The following is a 27,651-nucleotide window of genomic DNA, read 5'->3' as shown; positions in this document are numbered from 1 at the left end:
AAATGATGTGGTTGCACAAAATAGATTATACTGCTGGCCAAGTACAGCATCATCTACTTGCACATTTTCCACTTTTTTCCTTTTACGAAAGAAATTTCCATTGCTTCAGGAGTATCCATGCAAATTTTCAACTCATTCTGACCAGTACTTATTGCATAGTTTTGGAATCGAAACTTTTTAATTGTAATCACCCTATATATAGCTGATTATTTTTCATAAATTTGTTACTACTATACAGTAGAACCTTGATTAACTGGGCTTAACCATGAAAGTATAAAAAAAACTGTTGAATAGTAAGCATGGGTGATATACAGCACGAGATGTGCTACTTCTTATGGGAAAGAAAATTAAAATATCTGTGAGGTAATGTAACTACTAGTACACTAGTCTTTGTCCTGTAGGGACAGCTAGTGTTTTTATTGGATTATAGGACCACCTGGCCCTAGCATGATGGTGTCACTACTGTAGCTGCTTCTTTGTGAAGGGAAAAAGAAACCCTGTGAAATAATACACCACTACATTTAGATGTGTGATGCAATCCTTAGTCATGAATTTGCTAAAGATAGAGAATGTAGAATGTAGAGAATGTAGAATGCGATAGAGAATGCATCAGAATGTAGCCAAAGGTTAGAAAATGTGGTAAGAATGAGAAATTTTGGCTTCTATGTATAACTTTAAATAACTAAGATACTTCATATGAAAAATATATATATATTCTGACCACTTTTATGAGACTTTTTGAAAAAAAACCACTTATACCATCTTATGCCATTTAAAGATATACCATCGAAATGTACCCCAAGAATATAAAATGTGGTAAAAATGAAAAATTTTGGCTAATAATGAACCAATATGATATTTCTCAAGAAAAAAATTATATTTAGGCCACTTTTATTTGATTTTTGGGTTAAAACCAAGGTTTAAACCAAACAACCCTGGCATTGGGCATTTTAATTTACACATTTCGCACGTCGCTTTTTCAAGTGCATAGGCGGAGATAGACTTGGAAGTCTGGGGGGCACGGTCATTATTGCTGGGGGGGGGGCACGATGATGATGTCAATTCATATATACATTAGATCAGTAGACTCCACCTTTGATGCCGGGGGGGCACCCCACGCCTCCCGCCCATGTTCAAGTGGTCTCGAAGGAGCATTACCCTTTGCAAAAACTTACACTTCGTAATGTGCTGTGTACATTGTCGAAGAGAGTCGATAGACTGGACATGTTGCAAAGGCTTTATTACCATTGCACACTAACAGTCATAATTACAGATGCGGTTTTTTTTTTCTCCAGATTTTTTTACTAATTCTTTTCTTTTTAAAAAATATATAAGTTTTCATTCACTGGAACATTTAAAACCAAATAATTTTTGGCATAATCACCTCATATTGATAACTTTCGGTTTGAGAATATTCTCAGAATAATCTATTGGTCATGGTAAGTGGTTTTAGAAGTTTGGTTACGAAGAATTTAGAAGCTTTAACATTATAACCTTAAGATACTATTCCAAAATTGGATAAATCTCATTAAATTTATTTGCAGTTTATTTCAAAGAACTGAAAAGACTTGAAAGAGAAAAAAATGTGAATTCTTAATCAGGTACGCACAGACAGTAACAAACAAACATTTCCTTCGGGAGGCATAATACCCATCACAAATCATATTTTTAACCCACTTGCAAGTTTGTGGTGTTTGGTCAGAACGTAACTCCAAAATTACATTTTTGAGATATAAGCATTTTCACTATAATTTAAAGTCAGAAATGACTCATACCCACAAGTGCAAATGACAATATCATTCGTCAGCATGTTTAGACATTTTTTGGACATATGTTTTGACCAAACACCACAGAATTATATATAAGCCTATATTATCATATACTAGGTTTCATGAATGTGCTAATGTACACGATTTTTTCTTCTGAATGTTCTTCATTTGAAACTCGGTGGAAGTTCAATAGAGACTTTTGTGATAGTGCTGTCAAAAACCTACAGAATTAAAAGCCAGCTGAAGTTGGTTTTCTGCGGTTTCCCAGCTTCAAGACGCGAATGCGAGCTGGTCTTTCATTCATCAGCTGGTCTTCTCTCACAACATATTAATATTAACAAAATCAATTAAAATATTATACATAGTAATTAAATATTACAAGACATACAGCAAACTGGATGTTGTCATAAATTAAATATTAATTATTATAATCGAGTTATAACAATTCAATTAAACAACTGCTGTATCTCCTGATTGTTGTATATTATACAACCACTTGCTATGGTTTTACTTTAGAAATAAAGTTTCGCTTAAATAAAATATACTGATTCAATCATCTGTGTGTGTGTTTGTTCTCTGTAATATTCTAATTCAATCATCTGTGTGTGTGTTTGTTCTCTGTAATATTCTAATTCTCCTTTTTAGAGGATATTTCGTTAACAGGTTTTGAACATTTCGGGGAGAAATAATTGAATGTTTTAATAGTTAAAAATAGTAATGAATTAATTAAATGATCAAATTAAATAATAAAATGATTTAATAGTTAAAATAGTAATGAAATAATTTAATAATTAAATTAAATAATGAAATGTTTTTTCACCGTAAAATTTATTTATCTTCGGGGGGGGGGGGGGTGTCTCAGTTTCGCTGACATAATACTTGAACAGCCCCTAACCCAAATAAATGAGTACAGAATCATTTAGTGCAAAAATACAGGACAATTTTTTTTTTGTCCCGTATTGGAATTTTTTTTGTCCTGTATCTGCTAAATACATATATGTATGTCTCTCATTTTCATCAAGAAAATATGGTCAGCTTGTTTATTAGTGAACCGTGGTTGAAGAACCGTTTGACCACGTGTGTCTAATGAAGTCACTCACTGCATTTGGTGATAAATGAAGGGGGACTGGACACTGCACTTCAACTGTTTTATTTATAAAATTCACTTACATGTGTTTTGTCCCTGTAAATAAGTTTACCGCATAACACTTTTGTGTCGTACACAGAGTGTAGCAATACAAATAACTTTAGCTTTCTGTGATCATTTAGTGGCAAATATATTGATGTTATATATTATACGCCTTCAGAAGAACAAGAACAAGGGACGAAGTTAAAATTAAATTCAAAACGATTTTGAACAAAATATAAAAAATATTGTTGTTTCAAAAATCTCCTAACAATATTGTTATAGAGGGGTTTATCATAGTAGAGGATGTTGTTGTACCGAGAGTTTAACATTAAACCAATCAATTCCAAACAAGATTTGAAAAAATATTGTAGATGTATTTATTATCGATTACAGTTGTAGCGATGTTTTGCTGCATATACAAGTGCCGTAGCGTATGCAGGATTTTACCATGTGGGGGGGGGGGGGACATTAAAGATTTTTTCTTCTCGAAAGGGTTTTTTTACTAGCAAAATACACCATAATTTTTTCTCCAGAACGGTGCACAAAATTTTTCGGGGTGGGGCGCACGAAAAAATCCTGGCCTGGGGACCCGGCACTAGCATGTGGGGGCCATTTCTTACTTAATAACAGTGATAAAAGTAACCCCCACAATGATGGTAACCTCATGGAGAAACAATTTACAGATGTGAGGTGAGAATATTCTCTTGGATGTAAAAAAATTGAAGAATAATCGAGAATATTCATTTTTCTTTTGAATAATTTAATTTTTTTTATTAATTTTGTTTATATTGTGAAATATAAATTATTTTTCATTGCCTGAAACATTTACAACAAAACAATTTTTGGTATAATCACCCCTAATGACAACTTTAATTCGAGAATATTCTCAGGTCATGATGAGAGATTTTAAAAGTTTGGTTATAAAGATTTTAGAAACCATTAAATTAAAACATTAAAAATTATTTTAAAATTAGATAAATTTTCAGAAATAAGTTCACAACAAAAGAAATTAAATCAAAGTTGATTGATAAAGGAAGCTATTCTTATATAATCACCTTTATTCTAAGATACAGAACTGCTATTTTCTTCAATGCACATATATTTAAATTCTGTATCACTCACGTTTCTTTAAAAGTTGTACAATTCAGCCCTGTTGGTTTAATTTCCTTGCTTTCAAACTTTAATATTGTGGTCTACAAACTTCAACATTCCCATCTTCTTGACGGGAAGAGATGGGGACAGAATATTCTTTCAAAGGAATACTATTATAAATTACTAATAGTATAAATAATATTCTCAAGTTATTTATTGAGATTATTTATTATAATACATGTTATTATAACATATATTCTTGATAATACTCTGGAAAGATTTCGGTAACTGAAGAATAATATTCTCATCTAGGAGAATATTCTCTGGAAGGACTGTTATTAATAACTTCAGAATAATTATTTGCTATAAGAATATTCCTCAGTAATTTATGAAAGTAGTCCTTCCAGAGAATATTCTTAAGGATATTATATGTAACTATATTATAAATATAACAGGGGAATATTCTCATCAAGAACTTGTAATATGCTCAAGTTATTTATAATAGTAGTCCTACCAGAGAATATATTCTCGAATATTCTCCGAAAGATTACTCTCGAGAATTTTACATCTCTAAAAAAATTATGTACAAAATTTCCTCACGACTAAATTTTTCCCATACATTCTAAAAAATGTGCTGCGATTAACCAGGAACAATATGTAGTCAAGTACTGCACACTAGAAAAGTATTGCACTGCATTTTTTTTCAACAACTTTTGTTTTATGAACTCTCAAAATTTTCCCACATGAAAAAATTTTGGCCAGTTTCTTCCACGAAATTTTGGAAATTTTTCACTAGTTACAACTAAGTACCCGAATGGTAACGACAAGGCCGCAGCTGGGGGGGGGGGGGGGCAGCCGAGTCTTGTGCCCCGGGCGATGACGGAAGGGGGCGCCGAATGCACACTCACCCTTCAATTGCTGCTTCTACATTAGATGGAGGCGCAAAAATGCATTCTTCCCCTGCTGCCAAAGTTTCTTTGTGTTGCGGCCCTGGGTAACGATATCTGCGATTATATTAAGCAGCGTCTACTGTATCAGAAAGATGGCTCTGAGGCGTAAGTGGAAGAAAAACAAGCCATTTTGACAACGTCCGCGAGGTGAAAAGAAAAATTCAAAAATCAATAGAATACAGTTACATGGAATAACACATTCTCGTGTAACCAACATTTTTTGACAGAAAATTAGGTAGGCTATCTAATAGAAATATTACCGTGAAGATTGCCAAACTCGAACAGTTTTATCCCTAGAACCAGAGATGAAACCCCCACCAGGTAAGCAAGACGTTATGACAGCTCTCACATCTGATGTGTGTCCATAAATCGAGCAACGCAGCTTATAAAAGCTTTCTGTCATCCTTTCAATCAAAAATATTTCACAAGCAAATAATACTTCACAAACACTCTTAATTTTCAACATAAGGATAAGGATGCCTTAATAACGGCTAGCACCGCCGCACCGGTGCTTCTTCTAATTAGAGATGTGCGATCCGCTCATGAACCGTCCAGAAGAGCGGCTCTTTTCAAAGAGTGAGTGAGCCACGGTTCTTGAAAAAAGAACCGCGGCTCTTACACTTCCATCGCATACAAGAAACTACCAAGAACAAGCAGGCTTTTGAAAACGTTGTGAAAAGAACCGTGACGGCTGACGGCTCATATTGCCGTCTCCTATTGGCTACAAATGAACCGTGACAAGCCGAGAGCCGCAGAAATAGGCTGACCATATTTCCTCGAGAGAAATACGGGACATTGGGATTCAAATACGGGAAAATACGGGACATCGCCAATTATCACCAAAAACGACGCCAAAACCACACAAAGTTGCCAAATATTGTTGAAATTACGGATACATCACAATGGCGGGAAATGATGCATTACTGCAAATTGCAGTGGATTAAAATGTATTCCACGAAAAAAAAAACGTTGACCAAGGCAAATGTGGGAGATTAGTATTCTCATATATAGATGTAATTATCATAAAATAATTTATGAGTTGAAAAATAATGTCAATCTTTGACTTCAATAAAGAATAAAAATTCAACTAGGCTTCGTGTAAAATACGGGAAAAACCGGGACACTTTTGCCGAAAAGTCGGGACGGCCAAAAAAACAGAAAATACCGGGACTGTCCCGGGAAATACGGGACGTATGGTCACCCTACGCAGAAATGAAAGTGAACCGTTTCCCGTTGAAACGCTTCTTGTAAATGGTCAGAAATGACCCGTGAATCGCTTCTTTTTTCGCCTGTGTTGCCTGCTCCTATTGGCTACAGATGAACCGTGAAGAGCCGTGAGCCGCAGAAATGAAAGTGAACCGTTGCCCGTTAAAACGCCTCCTGTAATTGGTCGAAAATGAGCCGTGAATCGCTTCTTTTTTCGCTTGTGTTGCCTGCTCCTATTGGCTGCAAATGAACCGTGGAAATTCAAATGAGCTGTGTCTTGTTAAAAGGCCTTCTGTAATTGTTAGAACTGGTTTCTTCCCATGTCCCACACCTTCCCCTCTAAGAAGTAAGAACGCGTTGGCCACTCTTTCTCCACCCCCCCCCTTTTGCTTGTTACATTTTTATTTTTTTACGTTTTTCTTTTTTTGCTCTTTCACCTCGGACTGGGTGCACCTGCGTTGGAGAAGGGACGGAATTATTTTCCTTATTATTATTGTTATTTTAATTGTTAACCAGTGCAGTCTTGTGAGGTGATCCCCGGAGGATCTCAGATGTAGAGGCCTCGTGAGAATGAGATAATAAAATTTGCAAAAGTTTTGCGGAATTTTTAGCCCGATAGAGCCGGGCCGCAACTAGGCGGAAGGGGGGGGGGAGTAGGTGGGTCTGGTGCCCGGGTGCTGGACTAGTGAGGGAGGCGATTGCATCCTTTTAACTGCTCCTTCTACATTACGCGGGGGCGCAGAAATGCGAGCTTGACCCGGCTCAAAAAGTTCTAATTGCGTCCCTGGATTGGGGTTGGGGTCCCAGATTGCTGTGAATACGGCCCTTCTGTTCACCTCGTATTTGTTACCCTTCTTGAGCTGATAGAAATCATTTTCCCCAATTTTTCTCCCTTTTGATCAATATTAATTTTTTTTTTTTAGCCCTTCCACCTCGGATTTGGCGCCCATCCTCGAAAGGATAGAAATAATTTTCTTTAAATTTTTCTTTCTTTGGTAATTTAAAATTTTTTTTCTCGCCTTCTCACCTCGGAGAGATGTGGCCTTTCTCCTAGAGCGGAGTGAATCCATTTTCCCTAACTTTTCTTTGAATAATAAGAATTTCTTTATTTTCCCCTATCTCTCATCACGGATTTTTCGCCCCTGAAAAAGTCATTTCCCTAATTTTTTTCGACTTTTTCACTTCCGATTTGATACCTTTCCTAAGAACAGACGGAAATCGTTTTCCTTCATTTTTTGTGGTTCTTTAATTTTTTTTCCCATTCTTCCACCTCGGTTTTGTTTCCCCCCCAGCCCCCCCCCCCCCCTACAGCGGACAGAACGCATTTCCCCAAATTTTTTGCGTCGTTCTTTAAAATTTCACCCTTGCACCTCGGATTTGGTGCCCCTCCTAAGCGGACAGAAACAATTTTTCCTAATTTTTTTTTCCAGTCAATAAACTTTTTTTTGCCCTTTCTTCACGATTTCAGCGCCCCTCCTAGAGTGGACAGAGATCATTTTCATTTTCTTTTTTTTTTATATTCCCACTTTCACCTTGGATATTGTGCGCCTCTTGGAGGGGACACAAAATCATTTTCCTTATTATTATTTGCCTATTCACCAGTGCAGTCTTACGCACGGGCCTACCCGGGCACGTCCCCGAGGGGGGGGGGGTGTTCGTGAGGTCCCTCAGAGGAAGTCTCATGAAAATTAGATGTTACATTTTTTAAGAGTAAGCGTAGGCAAGAGGTAGGCATAAATTTTTAGCCAGATGGAGAAGGGCCGCAACAAAGGGAAGGGGGAGTAGGTGGGTGTGGTGCCCGGGTGCAAGATTAGTGGGGAAGCCGAATCCACCTTTTAACTGCTCCTTCTACATTACACGGAGGCACAGAAATGTGAGCTTGTCCCGGCTCAAAAGGTATCTACAGTAGTTACTGCTCTGCATTGGGGTGGGAGTACCAAGATGCTCTCAAAACGGCCCTGCTCTTCACCTCGGATTTGTTGCCCCTCTTAGAGAACTGACAGAAATCGTTTTCCCTAATTTTTCTCTTGATCAATATAATTTTTTTTCGCTCTTTCACCTCTGATTTGGCGTCCTCTTAGAGCGGCGCCTCCTGTGGTCGTACGGTTGTGCAACACAGCGGCCCTTGCATAATTTTTAATTGAAATTTGAATCGTGATTTTTTTAATTGAAATTTCACATGTATATATATAATTTGTATTATAATTTCATACTCATAATTTTTTTAGTCACAATTCCATATAAAATTTTCATTGAAATTTCTGTCATTGTCTTCAAGTTTCATGCTTAATTATACTTATATTTCACTCACAATTTTTAAAATTACAGTTTTACACAATATCCCATTTCACCCCTACAATATCTCACATATTTGTTTTTTTCTATTGAAATTTCCCTCATAACTTGAATTTTACTCCATTTTACGTCGTCAAATCATTTTAAGTCGTCAAATCATTCAGAATTTGTTTTTACAGTGGATCCCGCTTATAACGTTTTTCAAAAAACCGTCATGAGAAAACGTTGTAAGTGAAGAAACGCTTTAAACAGGAAAAATCTTCACGAGAATTACTTAATGTTGATACCACGAAAATAAGTCGTACGAAGCGGTAGAAAATTGTAAGTTGGAATGGTATAAGTGGGATCGACTGCATTTTTTTATTTTTCAGGAATTTTTCCGCAGATTCATTCTATGTTTTTATATTCTTATTTTTGTTGGCATTTTTGACCAGTTTCTCCATGAGTGGGTGATATCCCCTTCCCATGAAGTGACGGGGGTGGGGGGTTATGAAACTTATCAGTGGGGCGTTCATAGCTACGAATACAATATAGCATTATTTCTCAACCTCTGGTCCGCGATGATGGCATAAGTGGTCAGCATGGACACTCGATAAAATTATTCACCCTTTGAAATAGACATTAATAATAACAATACGGCTTCAAATAAAATTATACTTTCGTACCGAGGTTCCCCCACATCATCGAGGGAGAATGCAAAAAAATTGCAATCATGAACACGGGATATCACTACATTTAGTCGAAAATTCCAATTCATTGCTTCAAATGTAATTTGCTAATTACTGCTAAAATTGCTGAATGGTGTGGAAATAAAGGGCTACTGCAAATCACAGTAAACAAAAATGTATTTCACGAAAAAATATTCAAATATGACCTGATGATCATATTTCATTGAGAAAAATAAAATTCGGTATAAACTGGCATCTTAAGTAATAATCTGTACGAAACGGGACATCATCAATGGCCATCAGAAACATTGTCCGAAGTAGGCACAATCATCGATCGTAATTAAAATTCCAAAAAAATTGCTACAAAAAATTAAACCTGATTTATGTCGGCATCACACTATAAAGGTTTTGTAAAAGTGCTTGTATAAAACTTGAAAAATACAACGAATAAGCTGATCGATTACATTCGAGCAAATGCAATCGATCAGTTTATTGGTTGTATGTTTCAAGTTTTATACAAGCACTTTGACAAAACTTTTATAGTGTAATACTGGCCTTTTATGTATAAACCTGACAAATATGCCAGATAAATATTTACAAGTTTTTTCCATAATTATCGTAATGTAGTGTAATATAATGAAAACACTGTGTGTGTGTAATACGGGACACAATTGGTCCGTAAATTTGTTTCGGACATTTTACTGGTCCTTGTTTTCAGGAAGGTTGAAAAAAACTGCGATGGAGAATATTTTCTGTGGGATCGTTCCAAACGTTTCAGACCTAACCAGAATGAAATTTTGCCTCCCGGTACTGGCCCTTACGGGTCAACTGTGGGCTTACAAATTGTAGCCTCGTGGAGACTACGTGTGAGGAGAAAGGCAAGTGAGTATTTGCGTGTGTGTAAATGAGAAAAATTTTGTCAAATCCGGGTAACTGTCTGGTACTGTCACTTTTTAACACAATTTTGCAGATAAAACGCTCCACAACCTTCTGTTAAAAATGTTTACACTTGGAAGAGAATAAAGAAAAAAAGCTGTCGAAAAGACAATTGAAGACAGTTTCCATCATTTACTCACTAATGCCAGCTTCAACAAGTTTTTTTTTCTGGTCATTTTCAGGAAATAGAAGAAAAAGTGAGAGGTGGGTGAATATATAGGAGGAAAATTTGGTTAGTTATTGTTAGTGGGGGAAGATGATGTCAAGGGAGGGGGTGAACATTTTGACAGTGACAAATCAAAAGTAACAAAAAATTATGCGCTTTTTCTTCAAAAATATTTAATGAAGTAGCAATTTATGATATCATGGTTCAATGATATCGGCCTTTTGGGGCAATATTGTTGTTGGCACAATAAAAAATTTTATATACGTGTTGAGCAAAGTTCAACAAATTCCTGGGTAAAATAATTTCAATCTTGATTAAGCATATATTTACAATAGGAGAGAAATGTTTCTCATTCTGCAGCGCCCTCTGACGCGGAAGAGTGCTTGAATTGTTGGTCTCGGTGGGAGAGCCATCCACGGATGACAACATTACAACTTAAGCCTTTTTTGGTGCATCGAGAGAAAGCCATCGATACTATTGTTGTACTGTAAACTAATAATAATAAATTTGTCTCTGCGATCCGATCATCCGCGCCCTTTGTTGAGGAAGAATTCATGGGCGATGATCCGCTGACAACGAGTGAAGTGCTATTCTCCTGTTGTCAGCAAGTGCGTTACTTTTTTGTTATTATTATTTCTTTAAATGGATTTTTTTTTTCAAACATTTCGTACCTTCAGTTGGGGCTTTTTATATGTAGACAGCTGTTTTTGTTGGTCTTCCTCTTTTTGTTAGAGCAGCGTTTCTCAACCGGTGCTCCGCGGTGACTCAAAGAAAATAAAATAAATCAGTAAATTAGATTGATACATGAAAAAAAGAGGCATAAAGGGTTCCGCCATAAAAATTATATATAAATCTGGCTCCTCAAGTCATACAGGGCTCCGCAATAAAAATTATATACTGAGAAGGGCTCCGCAAGTCAAAAAAAGGCTGAGAACCCCCTGTGTTAGAGGGTTGGCGATTAAAAGAATTGTTTTTGTTTGATTAAAAATGTATTTCTTGGTTGAACACATTTATTTGCAATTTTGTGTTCAGTGGAACTGAATTAGAGTTCGTTCCAAGGGAGGTCCAAAATTTGTTTGGGCCTTCGAAATTTCCAAATCTCATCATGTCGTAGTCCACAACGTCTCTTATATGTTGGTGTTGTGAGTTGCCCATTCTGTCAAATTGATTGAGGTTTAATTCTTGTACGTATGACCAAATATGGGAGAGTTGAAGGCCCGTTCATATGTTGATGTAACGAAGGAACCAAAGTGCTTTTGTTAGCTGTCGAAGGATTTTATTTTGTCTCACTTGCAGGGTTTTTATATTTAGTTTGCGTTCGTGGGCGAACACCGATGAGACGTAAAGCATTGTGGGTCGAAAATATGGAATTGTATAGAATTATTTTTTATAGTGAATTTCGCTCTGTGAGAAGTTTCAGGATCAGTGAGAAAAGTTTTCTCTCTGAGACGAGGGCGGTAAAAGAAAAAACGTGGGGAGACTATGCTGAAGCAATTGACAATCATACCAACTTACCACGGAAGGAAATGTAATGTGCGTCACTTATTTTTGATTTTTCAGGTGACTAAAAGAAAAACGAATCATTTGCTGAAGGCAGTGGTTCTAAAAGCTGGTGTGCTATTGATGTGTACTTGTTAAGTGCTTCGAAGCGATTCTCAGACTGCTTTGAGAAGTCACGGATAGACACTGAGTCTAAGGGAGTCGAAGGTGAAAAAAAGCTTTAGAGAACCACTGGCTTAAGGGTTTTATATAGACGTTGCTTGGATCGCAAAAAGAAATTCTTCAGAAGTTTTCTTTACTGTTTAATTCCACCTTCCCCCCACAAGAATTTCATTGATGACTCCCTTTTAGTCCCCCCATGGTCTTTGTCTCCTGCTAAAATCTACTTCGAAATGAAACAGTGACTCACTTGCCACTGTTGCCTACTAGTTGCTTAATATTTTGATTATTTCTAAGTATGCGTGTACTGAGTACACTGTATTGATTGTTGTTGATGTAGAATTCTAATATATTCCATCCGTGCTAAATAGGAACGTTTAAAGTTAAAATATTACAGTATGTATGTGTTACGGTGAATGTGATAAATTCGCAATAAATGTTTGAACGAAATTTATCAAACTTATCAAAATAGTCGGCGATTATGCATAATCAACGGATAGATGAAATTTACCCTAACAGACACTGCATATTGGTTTAATGTATTTTTTACTTAGGGACAGATGAGCTTAAATTTCTGATCAAGACGTTTATATTTTGGGAATTCTCTCGCGACAAGTTAATCGACGCAACCCCTTGGGGAACCGACCAGACTTCAAACTCGAAGCCTTTTTTAAAAATCAAAAACTGGCTTCAAAGAGGGAAAGTGCATAGGAATGGTCCCTGGTACGGAGCCATTGTAAATATTTTCTTTTGTCCTACCTTCAGTAGTTCTTTATCTATCCTATCGAGGTTTTAACATGGGGTGCTTGTCTAGATGCCGACTGAGGGACGCTAGTCTAGACTAATGAAAGGTTCTCAGGGATTTGTTAACTATTGTGATGAGATACTTGACACAGTATATTTAACTACTTATGTGGGGACGAAGAAAATGACATGAAAGCTCTCCGGCTTATTGTGGGAATGTAACGACGCAAAGAAGATGCATATTCATATGGCGAATGAGTGCACAAAAACACGGGTGGCAGGCACAGAAGAGCGGTTTTTTTTTTTCTTTTTTGACACCTTTCCGTTTCCATGCGTCTGGTTTTGTGTCCGAGAAATACCACAATCACATATCCCGCGATAGATGTAGTGAACAAACAACATCGTTCGTGTATTTCGGGCAATTGAAACTGTTGTTAAGCACTGAATGGTTCTGTTGCTGTCGTGGTGAACTGCAAAAAACCTAACAAAAAACATAGAGACCTGCAAACAAAAAGCTACTCTTTCTTTCTACACTCTATAAGCTACACAAAAGAACTGGTTACGCACTTTTTGTGCGCAAAATAAAGCAGCGTTTCTCTTTCCTTTTTTTGCCCGTGGCCCCCTTTGAATATTTTTTTTCTCGTGGCTCCCCTGAGTCTTCGACCCTCATCTAGAAGCAAGATCCTTTATACGTATTGAATTGATTTTTTCAGTGAATTTATACTGAATGAAAATTTTTGCAAATAAAATTGGCCTCCAGACCACTGGCCTAGAATTTATTGAGCTGCCCACTAATCCGAATTCTATTCAGGACTGTCTCAACATCATGGGCCCCTCAGGCAAAGTGATGCTATGGTATTCCTATACTTAGCAGGAAATAAACAGCCTACATATTTCCTATTTATTTTAAAAATTTATTGCACTATGCAAAATATCATAAGGTGGAGTCACTTGTGGACATGAGACCCCCGGGCATGACCCCTCACAAGAGTGGGACTGACAGAGCTGCATCCCAGGGCCTGATATGGTTTTCATCATTTTTTGTTTTTCCCACTAAATTTAATATAGAGGAGGGGGTCTGTGAAAAATCTAGCCGGGGGCCTGCGAAAAACCCCATCCTAGGGAACCTGCTGCAAAATGTGGGCGGTGAGGCCCGGGTGAGTCCATGCCCTAAGACGGCCCTGGTTTCGTTGGATTCTGCAAGTGTATAGTCAATATAAAAGCATTATTTCTTCACACCTTAATTTTTCTTCTCAGCTCGCTGCAGCCCTCCAAACCACCTGTCACGGCCCCTTTCTAAATTTATTGCATCTCCGTGATTCCTAAATTTCTACACAAATATTGAGTTTTGAACACCCCTCCCCAACCACTATTTACTGCTCCCGACATTTCCTATTATTTTACGCCTATGATGATGTCGTACTGACTTAAATTCTTCACGGTTGTAATCGCAACAAAATGTATAATGCATAACATGATTCTATTCCGAACACATTATTCGACCTCACTTGGTAATGCATAATTTCTCAAATTATAATATTTTGTTTCGAAATTCATGGGTACATTTTTTTCAAGTGAGCCAGATTAGTTCGCAAGCAGGGGTTTGTTCCTCCATGTATTTCATTTCATTTTTATGTATTTTTTATTTATGAATTATGTGAAAAAAGTTTGCCGATTGCCCACAACTTCTGCAAATAAATGTATAGAAAAAAAAGGCTATGGAATGTGTGTGTGTTGTGTTTTCGTTGGTGTTCACATTTTTCTAATGATTGACCAATTTTTCATGTACCAAAACAAGACTCAACTTGAAAGATAGAATTGCCGAAAATGTCAAAAAAGTAATAATAATAATGCAGCATAGTATGCAAGGGCGTAGCGAGGGGGGGGGGGACTTGGGGGGTCTGGTCCCCCCCCCCCGAAATGTGAGAAAATGACCGAAAAAAGGGAAAAAGATGCCAAATCCATTGTTCTGTCACTTTGGTTCCCCCCCCCCCCGAACGAAATTTCTGGCTACGCCCCTGATAGTATGCTTATTATCTTGGTTTTAACAATGGCTTTCCGCACATTTTATGTCAGTTACATGGTTTTCACATGGTCGTCGCGTTATTGATTTTAAAATTATTATTATTATATATTATAAAAATGATAGCATGATATATTAGGAATTATAAAGGCGTGGTTCATTAAAAACTTTGGCTATTCTAACTTTCCAGGATGCCTGTACTCGTTAACAGGGCCGGCCGTCTTAAGAGCTTCATGGGACCCTGGGCCAAGTGGTTTTTCTGAGGCCCAACATAATTAAGGGGCTCTGGGCAAACCCTCTCGTCAATGCAGAAATCGGCCCAGACCAAAAGAAGTTTCAGACACGAATTATACGTATTCATCAAATGGGCTTCAAAACTGGGAGATCGGAAGTATGAAAAGATTTGGGAAAAAAGGGTGTCAAAAACCATAAATCTGTCTATCATCATGACCCCCCCCCCCCATCCTGTAGCAAGCCCCCCGACCGGGACTTTTCAAGGCCCCCTCTATAGTTAATTTATAGTGTTAGAAAGTAGAAAACTAAGAATCAGGGCCGTAACTAGGATTTATGCCGTCCGGGGCAAACATCATTTTCGGTGCCCCACAACGATTTATAATGATAAAATTCGACTATCTTGTAATGGTGTTCTTTGTACCCCCGCCTAAAACTACTGCCCCCTAAATTCTGCCGCCCGGGACCGTCACCCTCCACCCTGCCCCCCTCTAGTTACAGGTCTGGGTAAGAATAACTGCGAACTCAGCCCTCCCCCAGTGGGGGAGTATCGCTCTGATTTTAAATATTTGTTAAACTGATGTGTGACTGCTCATGAACGAACTTTTCGCTCGTATTGCAGGCTCCTTTCAGCTACAAATGAACCGTGACAAGCCGAGAGCCGCAGAAATGAAAGTGAACCGTTGCCTGTTAAAACGCCTCCTGTAATTGGTCGAAATTGAGCCGTGAATCGCTTCTTTTTTCGCTTGTGTTGCTTGCTCCTATTGGCTACAAATGAACCGTGACGAGCCGCGAGCTGCAGAAATTCAAGTGAGCCGTGTCCTTTTAAAAGGCCTCCGGGAGCCGCTTCGCTTGCCACTGTTCTGTAGAACTTAACAACTAGTCTCTACCCAAGTCCCCACCCTCCCTTCTAAGAAGACGTTGGCCACGCTTTCTTTTTTCCCCCTTTTGCAAGGGTTTTTTTTGCACAAAAGGCTTTTACAATCCCCCTTTCGCTGCGTTCTTTTTTATTTACTATTATTTTTTTCTCTTTTACCTCGGATTGAATGCATCTCATTCTCGTTGTTATTATTATTGTTATTTGGTCTACTCACCAGTGCAGTCTTACGCATGGGCACGTCCGCGGGGAGGTGCAGAAGAGGCAGATCTCCTGAAAATAAGATGTTCAAATTTCCAAGATTCGGAGTACTTTGAATTGATAGGCAGTAATTTTTAGCCAGATAGAGAAGAGCCGCAACTGGGGGGGGGGGGGTCTGGGGCTCGGGCGCTGGACTAGTGGGGGAAGCGAATGCACCTCTTTTAACTGCTCCTTCTACATTATACGGGGCACAGAAATGAAAGTTTGTTCCGGCTTAAAAAGTATCTAGGTGCGTATCCCTGGATTGGGGGGGAGGGGGGTGCTCTCATTACGGCTCTGCTCTTCAGCTCGGATTTGTTGCTCCTCCTAGAGATGACAGAAATCGTTTTCCCTGATTTTTCTTTTCTTGACCAGTATACATTTTTTTTAGCTCTTCAACGTCGGATTTGGCTTCCAGCAAAAATAATTTTCCCCAATTGTTTTTTTGGTCAATAAATCTTTTCTGCCCTATCGTGACAAATTTGCCCCAACCCTTTGCTACAGTGGAAATCATGTCCCCTAATTTTTTTTCGACTTTTCACTTCAGATTTGATGCCTTTTCTACGAGCAGACAAATCATTTACACTAATTTTTTTTGGTCAATAATATTTGTTTTTGCCCTTTCATCATGGATTTAGCACCCCACCTAGAGCGGACAGACACCATTTCTTCATTAATGTTTTTGGGTACATAAGATTTTTTTTTTGCTTTTTAATCTCTCTAACAGCGATATCCCATGTGAACGTACGGATCCCGCGGCTGAACAGTCGCCCCTACATTCATAATTTTCAACCGCAATGTAATTTGTTGTTTCAGTTGTGATTTTTCAATTAAAATTTCGTATGTAATTTCAGTCGTTATTATAATGAATAAAAGAAGGGGGGGGGGACGATTGTCCACCTCTTCCTTTGCGACTATACCAGTGATTCCCAACGTGGGCGATGGAATGTTCCGGGGGCGGTAGAAGCTACGGGTATAACATAGGATCCTATGGCTTAGATTGCGTTGGGGGGGGGGAATGGGAGAACAAAATTTCTGAAGAAGGGGCCGTTGGGACAAAAAAAGGTTGGGAACAATGGCCTATACGAATACATTTTTTTGTGAACTGGAGGGGTACTTGTTATCACTCAAGTTTATCAACGTAACCCCTTGGGAACCCAACCCGCACTCTCGAAGTATTTTTTCCTAATGTGTCGTAGTCTACACCTTTATACCTAGCTAGGTATAAAGGTGCTGTATGAAGGCTGTATTCCGTACGAGAACCTTTCGCGACTCCTTACAAAATGACTTTTGTGCGAGAGAAAAAAAAACGGTGATTGTTTATTTTTATGTGATATGTCTCGAAACTACATCTATCTACATCAAAAATCTATATCTACATCAAAAGCTGTCCGGCGTATTAAAAAAGACGACCATAGGCAGAGATGGACTTGGAAGTCTGGGGGGTGGGCATGATGATGATGATGATGTCAATTCACATATACATTTATACATTAGATCAGTCGACTCTATCTTTGATGCTGGGGGAGGGCAATGGCCCCCCCCACGCCTCCCGTATCTTCGCCCATGAAGACGACACAGAAGATGAAAACAAATTGTTTATCGATTGTAACGTAAATGAGAACATGGATGTTCATGCAAATACAGTAATATGGAGATTTTTTCCTCACCATCTTCAGGGCCATCTTAAGAGCAACATGGGCCCCCGGGCCAAATGACTTTTCTGAGGCCCTTTTTTTCCTGAGACCCCCCCCCCCCGGGCCATGCCTTAAGACGGCACTGACCATCTTACGTGTCTGGTTTAGTGCACAAAACCATCTTCTATAAGGGGCCATTCAAGTATTACGTAAGCAGATTTTCAGCCATTTTTGACCCCCCCCCCCATTTGTTAGCAAAAGTCGCAAAACACTGACCCCCCCCCCATATCTTCAGAAACGGGTGGTTGATGACGTAAGCAACCTTCAAAACCCCCTCCCCCCCCCCATTGTCATCAAAAGTCAGCAAATCCGAACCCCCCCCCCCTCCCCGATGCTGATGTTATACTTGAATGACCCCTAAGCGAAAAAGTTTATTTTTATTATTTTTGGAATGAGAGAGAGAGAGAGAAAAAAAAAAGCTTGATTTTTTGCATATTTCTCTGGTTGATTTTTTAATTGAAATGCAACGTGTGTCCATCAACTAAAGCGTGCTCAGTGTGCTGTAATTTGAAAAAAAAATCTTGATATTGTTTGTGGGGAAGGAGGGGGTAAATCTCACAAGAGTTTACAAAACTCTTCGCTAGATGGAGCTCTTGATCAACTCTTCAAAAGAGCGGAAGAGCCGTGAAAGAGCTGCGGTTCATTTTGGTCAGCGAGCGGTTCAGAGCCGCTCACGGAAAAGAACCGTTTTGCCCATCACTACTTCTAATCACAGATGGCTCCTGTAGCGCTTAGGAATTCTGAGATCTCCACATTACCAGCCAATCTGAGTCAAGCAACTGTGAGGTCATAGTAACGCATGGAGGAAAGAATAACAGAAGGTGACATCAGGAACGAAAATTGAAGCCGTTGTGGCAACCCTATGGGCTGACAAGTAAGCCAAACAAACCGCTCTAGTCCCTATACTTAACATGTGTTTTGCCGGATCGAATTCTCTTAAAATATTAATAACTAAATAAATTTATGCACCATGACCATTTAATGCGTCTTTAGGTAATCTACATGATCTAATAAAGGGGGAAAATAAAATCTTATCCTTATATAAGGGGTTTTTATATTTTTAATTTATTTTTGAAAAAGGGGAAGATCACTTTTCACTCTCGACTCATCATAAGTTTTTAGTTCAGTGCCTTCAATTTATTTTAAAAATTTCATGCCTCACATTAATGTCTATGGGAATATGATTAATTGAAATAATATGAAGTTCCAATAAAATGCAATTTTCTTAATTTTTTTCTTTTAACTGTTTATCTTGCTTTTTTCTTTCGTTCATCATTATGATAGATCCGGGACATTTCGAAAGTGTTTCAGGCCCGTGGGCGCTCGTCTTAAGCTTTACATGAGGAATTTTTATTTCTGAATCAATTCCGAGGTGCTCGAGCACCTTCTTACAGGGCCATAGCTATGATTTTTGCCACCAGGGGCAAACATGATTCAGCCGTCCGAGGCAAACAGCATTTTGCCGCCCACGTGCCTCAAAGTACTGGAAGTGCTCGAGCGTCCTCCGCCACTGTGTATTTATGGTTTTGCTGCCTGTAGGCTGTACAAATTTCGCCACCCTTCTTCCGTTCCACTCAGTGCCGTCTTACCACATGGGCCCACCCGGGCACGGCCCGGGGGCCTCAAGAGAAAAGGGGCCTCACAAAAATGAAATGTGGTTGGAATTTCCGAGAATTCACCACGTAGGGCCTCAGAAAAATCATTTGGACCGGGGGCCCATGATGCTCTTAAGACGACCCTGGTTCCACTCTCATATTCTTGAATACGTATTACTGGAAATATATGCCGCCCATCCGAACTTTCCCCGCTATGTAGATGTATTGAGAAAAAAATATTAAAAAATAAAAAACTTTTTTTACGAGCCGCGATAAGTCATCTTTCTGGCCTATAGTACTTGAGAAAATAATCTGGGCTGTTTTTTTTCTCTTCATTTTGTACCAATTACTTTGCTTTTAAAGTGGTATGTGTACGAAAATTTAACAAAAAAGTTTCGAATTGAATTTGAAATCTAAAATTGTGTCTGTGTTCGAGTTTTTGCCTGGAATGGAGAAATATTTCTACAATATTTGAATATAAACAGCTGAAAGGCATTATATATGCTAATGTTTTTCGCAAAATAAGTCAGATTTTTTCAAACACCGCTTGTTCAAGTGCCTTTAAACATTGTTTTTTTCTCAGTACTGAGGTGTTACATACTTTGGCATAATTTTTTTAAAATTAAAATGCCGAGAAGAACTTTTGTGGCACAAGATATGGCTAAATTTTGGTTATTTTTGTGAAAGGTTCCATGTTGTTGAAGCTAATATTCGAAAACAAATCACAACTAAAATTGTAAAAGCTCTCGTTCAATTGTATAAATATATCCAAAGAGTTTGAGGGGAAAAAATCGAGTTCTTAAAAGGAATAGTAAATTTTTAAATGATTTTTAAAAACTGGGATGTTTCTCATAGGAAAGCATGGGAAGCCACGGTTTGTTTGGGCTTACTTGGTCCCTTTAATAGAGCGATCACTGGTTTCATCTGGCAACCCAGATTCCCTATGCTTTCTCAAGGGAGGCGCTGGTCGCTTCACCTCCTGTTATTCTTTCCTCCATGATAGTAACGTCACAGCAGATCGCGAGGCTACCGCAACTGTTGATCCATTTGGCACCACCTAAGACGCCTTCATATACAATGTATTAAGGAGTTCTACCCACAGCATCCCTGTCTGTGACACCACTGCAAATGCCAATAGATTTTTTTCAACTCTAAAGTAACAACTCTCAAGTAAAAAGAATGAAATCAGACTTTTAATTAGCCCATTGTATGTAACTTCATGTACATTACACTCATACGGCTCCAGTCAACGATTAGTAAAAATTTCTTCTTAAACAACACAAGTGAATTAACATTAACAGACAATATAAGATTATATTCAGAGGTATATTTCCTGGGTGGGGATATATATATATATATATATGCGGGCTTTATCCCAAGATGACAAGTTGAAGTGAAAGGGCGTAACCAAAATTAAGTAATTGGTGATCATTCCGAAAACAAGACCTGTTGAATTGAAAAAATTTATATGTAGCCAAACCTCTAACGCCAAAAGTACTCATGAAATCCGTTTCACACGTGCTGGTGAGCTTTTTATCACCACGGGAAATCCACAAATTGCGAAGGAGTTCTTAAAGATAGAGAATATATTTGATATTCCGGTTAAACCTTTCTTTCTTACGAATGCATCTCATCTAAGTTTGTGCTCAATAACGTTCCTACTTGTGGTGTCCTTATAAGAAATGACTAAAAGAACTGAACTGATAAGAACATACAACGCCACGTAGTGTTGTGTAAGGGGAACTAGGGAGTTCCACCTCGGACATCAAGTAGACAAGATGTCTAAATGTTCTGCTCTTTTCGCTTTATAAATTCTTCCTATCTATATGTATGTAATCTATCTAAGTCTAACGTAATAATAAATACTCATCAAAATAAATACCCATGTGTTATCCACTCGGCTAACAAAGTGTTAAAGAAAACACAACACTACTGATATTCCAGTCAGCGAGTTTGCAAAAGAGCTTCATGGTGAAAACCTCCAGGTTATCAGTGTTCGTCGTTTCATCAAAGACAATAATCCCTTACACACGGTATTAGTCACGATTCTTGGTAAAAGTATACCAAGGGAGGTAAAATTGTGGTTCTTGATTTGTTGGTGTGGTTCATCCCCGTCGTTTCATCGATCAACCAAATCAATGCCGTAGATGTTTTAGTTACTCGCACCGAAAAAAGTTTTGATGGCTTCTAATCAATTTTTTAAAAAGTGTGGTGGTGATGACCATGTCTATGAGCTATGTCAAAATTCAGTTTCTTGTATAAACTGCAAAGCTGCACACCTAGCCACTGACCAGAATTGTCCGACATTTATTTTTGAAGCAAAAGTCCTGAAAGCTGAAAACTACGTCCCCATAAACATCGCACGAGCAAGGTGTAAATCTTGTATGTCGTATGCTGGTCGTGTTAATATTTCAACATCGTCGGACATTAACTCTTTGAAACTGGAGATCCCTTCGTAACTCTATTAGATCCTTGATACCGGTGATCGTGAATTCAGTTAAATCATCTCTCCAAAATACGTGCCTGCCATCTTCAGGTGGTGCAAATGTTTACATGGAGGCCTGGCGTTTTTCTGGTATAAACTGTAATGGCACCCCCATCTGATGATGATCCTGGTTCCAATATCTCTGGTGTATTCGAGTGTACCGATTTTCTCATCTCGCCCCCGGTAAGAGCAAAGAAACGTCGAATATTCAAAAAACCAAAAAAAAAGGGGGGGGGGTTGTAAGCCCCAACCCAAAACTTGATGTATCCCCCGATTGTTATCAAGTAGATAATGTCGCATTTTTTGTGTGAGTGTGTGTTTTTCTCTCTCTCGTCTTTTTTTACGCATTCAGTGAAAAGAGTTGATTGTTATCTTGTCTAAACTTGTTTTTTCTCCCCTCAGTCTGGGTTATTTTTAACAGATGTGTTTTTTCCTCTTTATTTCTTTTATATATTTATTTTTTATTTTATTTACTTTTCCTGATTGCTTCTAATGAATAATGTAGACTGCAATATTATATATATATATATTTTTTTTTTTAAGCCATCTAATGTGTTTTTGGGTTTCCTTACTGAAAGATATTTAGTGTTTCCGCTAACGTATCGCTTGATACTCTTTATGCGTGTTACCGCTTTTTTTTGTTATTTTTATATATGTGTATAGTTATATATAATTTTTTTTTCTTTTCTCTCCAGTTATTTTCATACTCATAACCTTGTATTGTAATAATTTGTTTGGTTTTTTTGTCAGTATCTGTGACTATGGGGCATTATTAATGCATTTGTTATTGTCATTATTTGTGTATTCACTAACGAATTCCCTGGACGGATCATGCTGATCCCTTGGGAATACGTGAGGATCACGTTATAAATAAAAAATTAAAAAAAAATGCTTTATTTATGGTATTTATTTTTTGTCATGATCGTGGCATCTTCTGCCAGTCTATTTTCTCCTGTATTTTTTTTCTTATGATCAGGGTATGGTCATAGTAGCCGAAAGCCCTGTATAATTATTATTGTATTGTACGGCTCATAAGCCAAGCGCTTGAAGAACTACTAGCGGCTAAAAATCCGACATTCCCTAGTGAACTCGACCAATCACAGAGGAGCGGGAATGAGTTACTCTCGAACCGTAAATTTAGCGGCGTAAACACTGTAAGAGAAGTGTAAAAATCAGATTGAAACCTTCCGAGCCGGAGAAAAGTTGAAATAGTTCCAGAAGGAAGTGGTTGGGCCGTAACTATAGACCGTTCAAGTATTACTTAAGTAAAATTTTATGGGTTTTTACCCCTCCCCAACCCCACTTGTCAGCAAAATCAAGTAAACTGGACCAAAACTTTCTAGATTAGTACCGTTATTGACCAAGGGGGCTTCGGCTGCCCTCCCCATTCTGGAGAGATACGCGGGTGGGGGATATAATAATATAATGTATACCCCCCTCGTGACCTCCAAGAGATAAAAATTGAATTTAAATTCAAATAATTTTAATGAAATATCGTATGAAAATATCTCTACTGTTTTCATTAATTTCTGTAAATTTAAAATGTTTTTTGAAAGCTTCTGATGAGAGGAAATATTTTACCCTGTACCCCCCCCTTTAAAGGTAGGTCCTGTGTAAGCTACCCCCCCCCCCCCCTGGGCTCTCTTTACTTCTCTTGTTGATCTGAAGCAACCTAGTAGAATAGATCGGGATTTATTAACTGCTGAGGTGAGCACCTCTACGAATCAACAAAACAACCATCAATTGCCATTGTGCTTTATAATATTTTACTAACATCTTTTGCCAGCAAAACTAAAAAAATAACTTTTTGATTCCTTAATAGTGCACATACATTTTGAATGCCCAGAAGAGCATCGATCAAGTTGGTTTCAAAACCCCTTTCATCTAAACAATAATCTTCAATGCATGGTTTGCTGAGCTGTTTACTAGTATGTGTAGCATATCTAAGTTCCCTGTGAGTTTCATTTCATTAAAATGTCAAATGTGGTCAAAATCTGGTCCAATTACTGATGCATCATTTTCCAAATCACATCAATGCTTTGATTAAAAGGATGAAAAATGATTCTATTAAAAATCTATATCAGTACGATAAATGCTCAATTAACAGGAAATTTTTGATAATTACGTCTTTAGTAGTATGAGATACTGTATTAGATTTGGTTGGAAATGAGGACAGGGCTGCAACTGGGGGAAAGACAGACGGGTCTGGTGCCCTGGGTGCTGAACCAGAAGGGGCTCTAAATTCACTCTTAAACTGCTTCCTCTACATGCAAGGGGCACCAAATTCACTCTTTAACTGCTTCCTCTATAAACAAGGGGCACCAAAATTCCAGCTTGCCCTGGGTGACAAAGTATCTAGTTGCAGCTCTGAATGAGGATACAGTACTGTATGAAGAAATTCGCTCCAGAATCACTTTTGTTTGTTGAAACACAATTTCCCATAAATTTCTATGGAATATTGTTTGATTTATTCCAGGTATGGCCCAAAATTTAAAATACCAAGTTTGTTTTTTGAAATACCAAGGAATGTTGTAAAGACGATAAAAACTGGCCAAACGCTAAAATGAATAGCTGTGAGAGCTATAAATGAGAATTTATAGGAGTATAAGATACAGATCTTTTTATTTTAAACTATGCGCACAAACACCAGCTTTATTCTGCTTAAGCCAGTGTTAACACAGTCGAGTGTGTAGGTGTCCCCCATCCATTTGTGTTTTGGTACATCTGGAGAAAAGATTACAAAAAAGGGGATGTGAGTAAATCAATGCTCTAGTGACATTCTGGCAATGATTAGCTTAAATTCATCTCATGATGCAGCTGATTTATGTCATTGCTTGCATTTGTATCAAAGAAAATGTTCATTAATCGCATCCGTTGGCCAAGGCAGAAAAACTATGAAAAAAAAAATTGTTAGCCAAAGTACTGTAGTTATATATCCTCGATAAACTGATATATTCAATTTTCTTCAAACCTTTGAATAAAGCCATGCCAATATGTTCTCATCCAAATGCTTAGATAATCTTCATTCCAATCCCTCCGTTCCTTGCTATTAAAAGCAAATATAAAACCCTATTTTTCCTTATTGGTGCTTACGTAATATTTGAACGGTTGTGAGAATAATAGAAATGCACAAATAATTATACACAGTGAGAGGGAAAAAATTTTTGAACACGAAATTTTTTATTAAGTCATATGTTATTGAATGACGTTTAACATAAATAAACAAAGTTACACACACTATGTCATAGTTCCATAGCCAATTAGAAATAAACATGATTTTATATATTTTGAAATTAAAATTTTTTTTTAAATTGCTGCTTGTATTTCCATAGGTTGAAAACGCTATTTTTCATAGTATTCTGTAATACTGTGCAGATGCACGTGGTGTTTTGAATTTTTATGCATTATAGAATAAGCAATTTCCTGATATAGCATAGATGATCAGACCATCAAAATCAATATGAGATCACAGACATTCTATAACATTGAAGATAAACATATATATACAATAGATAAACAGATATAAACTGTAGACTAAACAATTATTCTAACAGCCGAGAGGATAAGGCCATCAATAAGACATTGCAGAATCGATTCTACAATATTAAAAATAAACATGATCATGAATTAAATTTTTAATATTATGGACCCTGTTGCTCTGCCCAAAGAGACCTTTTTTTACCCTTTCAGTGGCAATCCTGAATCTCGTCAAACCTGATCTGCTTTATTTCTGTCATCCCGAAATATTTTGTCTTCTATAAAAATGCAGTGAAACTGTTTTTTTACAATAAAATGTTTTCCATTCCCCTCCAACCAATCAACTGTTAGTGGGCAGAGTTAGCTATTGTTCTAGGTTAGATAAGAAGCGAGAAAAAAAAAAGAAATATATGCTCAATATATAAATAATACAAAAAGGGTTCTCTTCATAGAAAGCCACACATGTAATGGCAAGGTTTTGCAATTTCAAATGTGGCAATTATAATGCTGATCAGGAAAATTTCAAAAAGCACTTAAAGGGTTAAATGGGAGTTTGGCTTAGATTTGCACCTTAAAATTGAAAAACCAACTTGAGCTGACAATCTCAAACAGTGGGGTTAAAACAACTTTTAATAACTTACCATGAGCTAATCCCAAAATATTGGTCTGAGGATGTGTTGTATCCACAGTGTGTACCAAGTCAAGAAAAACCTTAAGGGTTGTGGAAATGATTAGTTTTCTAAATTCAAAAGTCATAAGCTTGTCACAAAACTTCAGCGATACAAGCGGAAATTGTAGTAAACCACTTTGAAAGTGCTCGAATGTTAATGAATTTAGACAGCTTTATTTTTTTTTGGTTCCTTTTTTTCCCCCACATTGAATAAATCATGGAAACGGCATGCGCGAAGAGACTTAGACATTGTAAATTCTATTTTATTTCATCCCAAAGATTTCTTTAATTCTATTGATTCATATTTAAAAGGGGTTGACAGAAATTAAACATATAGTTAATTACAGGAAAGCATAAGTGTACATAGAGTTTTCTCAAGGAGAGGATTTTCAGATTTTTTATCCTTCTTTGCAGGAAAGTATACTTATTGTAGAAAATATAATTACAAGAAAATGTACTTAATATGCAGGAAAAATAAGAACAGAAAGGTACATGTAACGTAGGAAAATACACAATGTAGGAAAAGTAATTACAGGAAAATACACAATGTAGGAAAAGTAATTACAGGAAAATACACAATGTAGGAAAAGTAATTACAGGAAAATACACAATGTAGGAAAAGTAATTACAGGAAAATACACAATGTAGGAAAAGTAATTACAGGAAAATACACAATGTAGGAAAAAATAATAACAGGAAAATGTATTTAATGCAGGAAAAATAAAAACAGAATAATACACAATGTAGGAAAAATAATTATAAAAGAAAAATCAATTAACCTCAAATACATGAACCCAAACCAACAGGAAATTTATGAAAAAAAGAGAATCATGTAGAAAATATTGATGGAAAAAAATAAAGATGAGAGCCAGAAAAAAATGAGAAAAGAGCGCAAAATATTACAAAATTACGAGAACGCGCTTGCGCATTGTAAGTTCCGAACAGTTTCCGAAGTATTGTACACGAAGTAACGACCGGTTCGAGAGTAACTCCCTCCAGCTCCTCTGTGATTGGCCAAGTTCACCAGGGAATGTCGGATTTTTAGCCGCTAGTAACGGGACTGCGCATGGACAGCCGCCAGATGGCACTGTCGGCAAATTTGTGGTCAATCACAATGCACACTGGGGACGCTTTCTCTTTCTCATGAGCGCTTTGCTCATGAGCAGATCGCTCACCACTACAGTGATGGGTAAAACGGTTCTTTTCCGTGAGCGGCTCTGAACCGCTCGCTCACCAAAATGAACCGCAGCCCTTTCACTGCTCTTCCGCTCTTTTGAAGAGTTGATCGAAAACGCCATCTAGCGAAGGGTTTTGTAAACTCTTGTGGTTTAACCCCCCCCCCACTTCCCCCACAAACAAAATCTAGATTTTCTTCCTAAGGCCCGTTTACACGAGGCAAGCGCTTTAGTGGGCAACTTAATTTTAACTTACCGATTCTTCTTGAAAGTGTCCACACGTATAAGTGGCAAGTAAATGCTCATTGGATAATTTTTACGGAGGCTAGCGCAGTTAGCGCATGCGCGCTTCAGTCTACTCAAATCCACGGAGAGAGACAGACGCACAACGCGCGGGAGTATGATAGTAATAATTTTTTATTTATCTGGCATTCAGAGAGGTGCTTTTTTTAAAGCTCATAGCTTTCGTAACGATGGATGAAGATGATCAGGTAGAACTTACGAATACTGTGATCAGAGCCACATTATATGATATTTTTTTTAAAGAATATAAATTTATTCAATAAA

The 27,651-nt window shown here is 37.6% G+C and overlaps 1 protein-coding gene across 4 annotated transcripts in view; it reads right to left on the bottom strand.

Moving 5' to 3' along the window:
• Positions 1 to 5,469, bottom strand: part of LOC149080331 (phospholipase A-2-activating protein-like) — a 312,878-nt gene extending 307,409 nt beyond the window's left edge. For all 4 annotated transcript variants that reach the window (XM_089239466.1, XM_089239467.1, XM_089239468.1 and 1 more), the window contains exon 1: positions 5,201 to 5,469. In XM_089239466.1, coding sequence (XP_089095592.1) covers positions 5,201 to 5,406 — 206 coding nt within the window. In that variant the 5' untranslated portion in view covers positions 5,407 to 5,469. The remainder of the gene's footprint in view (positions 1 to 5,200) is intronic.
• Between the last annotated feature and the right edge of the window lie 22,182 nt (positions 5,470 to 27,651).

The sequence above is a fragment of the Pholcus phalangioides genome, unplaced genomic scaffold (assembly GCF_987345545.1).
Source record: "Pholcus phalangioides strain wild (caught in Gottingen) unplaced genomic scaffold, Ppha-v1.0 ptg000011l_1, whole genome shotgun sequence".
In the NCBI taxonomy this organism is placed as follows: domain Eukaryota; kingdom Metazoa; phylum Arthropoda; class Arachnida; order Araneae; family Pholcidae; genus Pholcus; species Pholcus phalangioides.
Note: the sequence above shows the minus strand (reverse complement) of the source record. Positions and strands in the feature narration are given on the sequence as shown.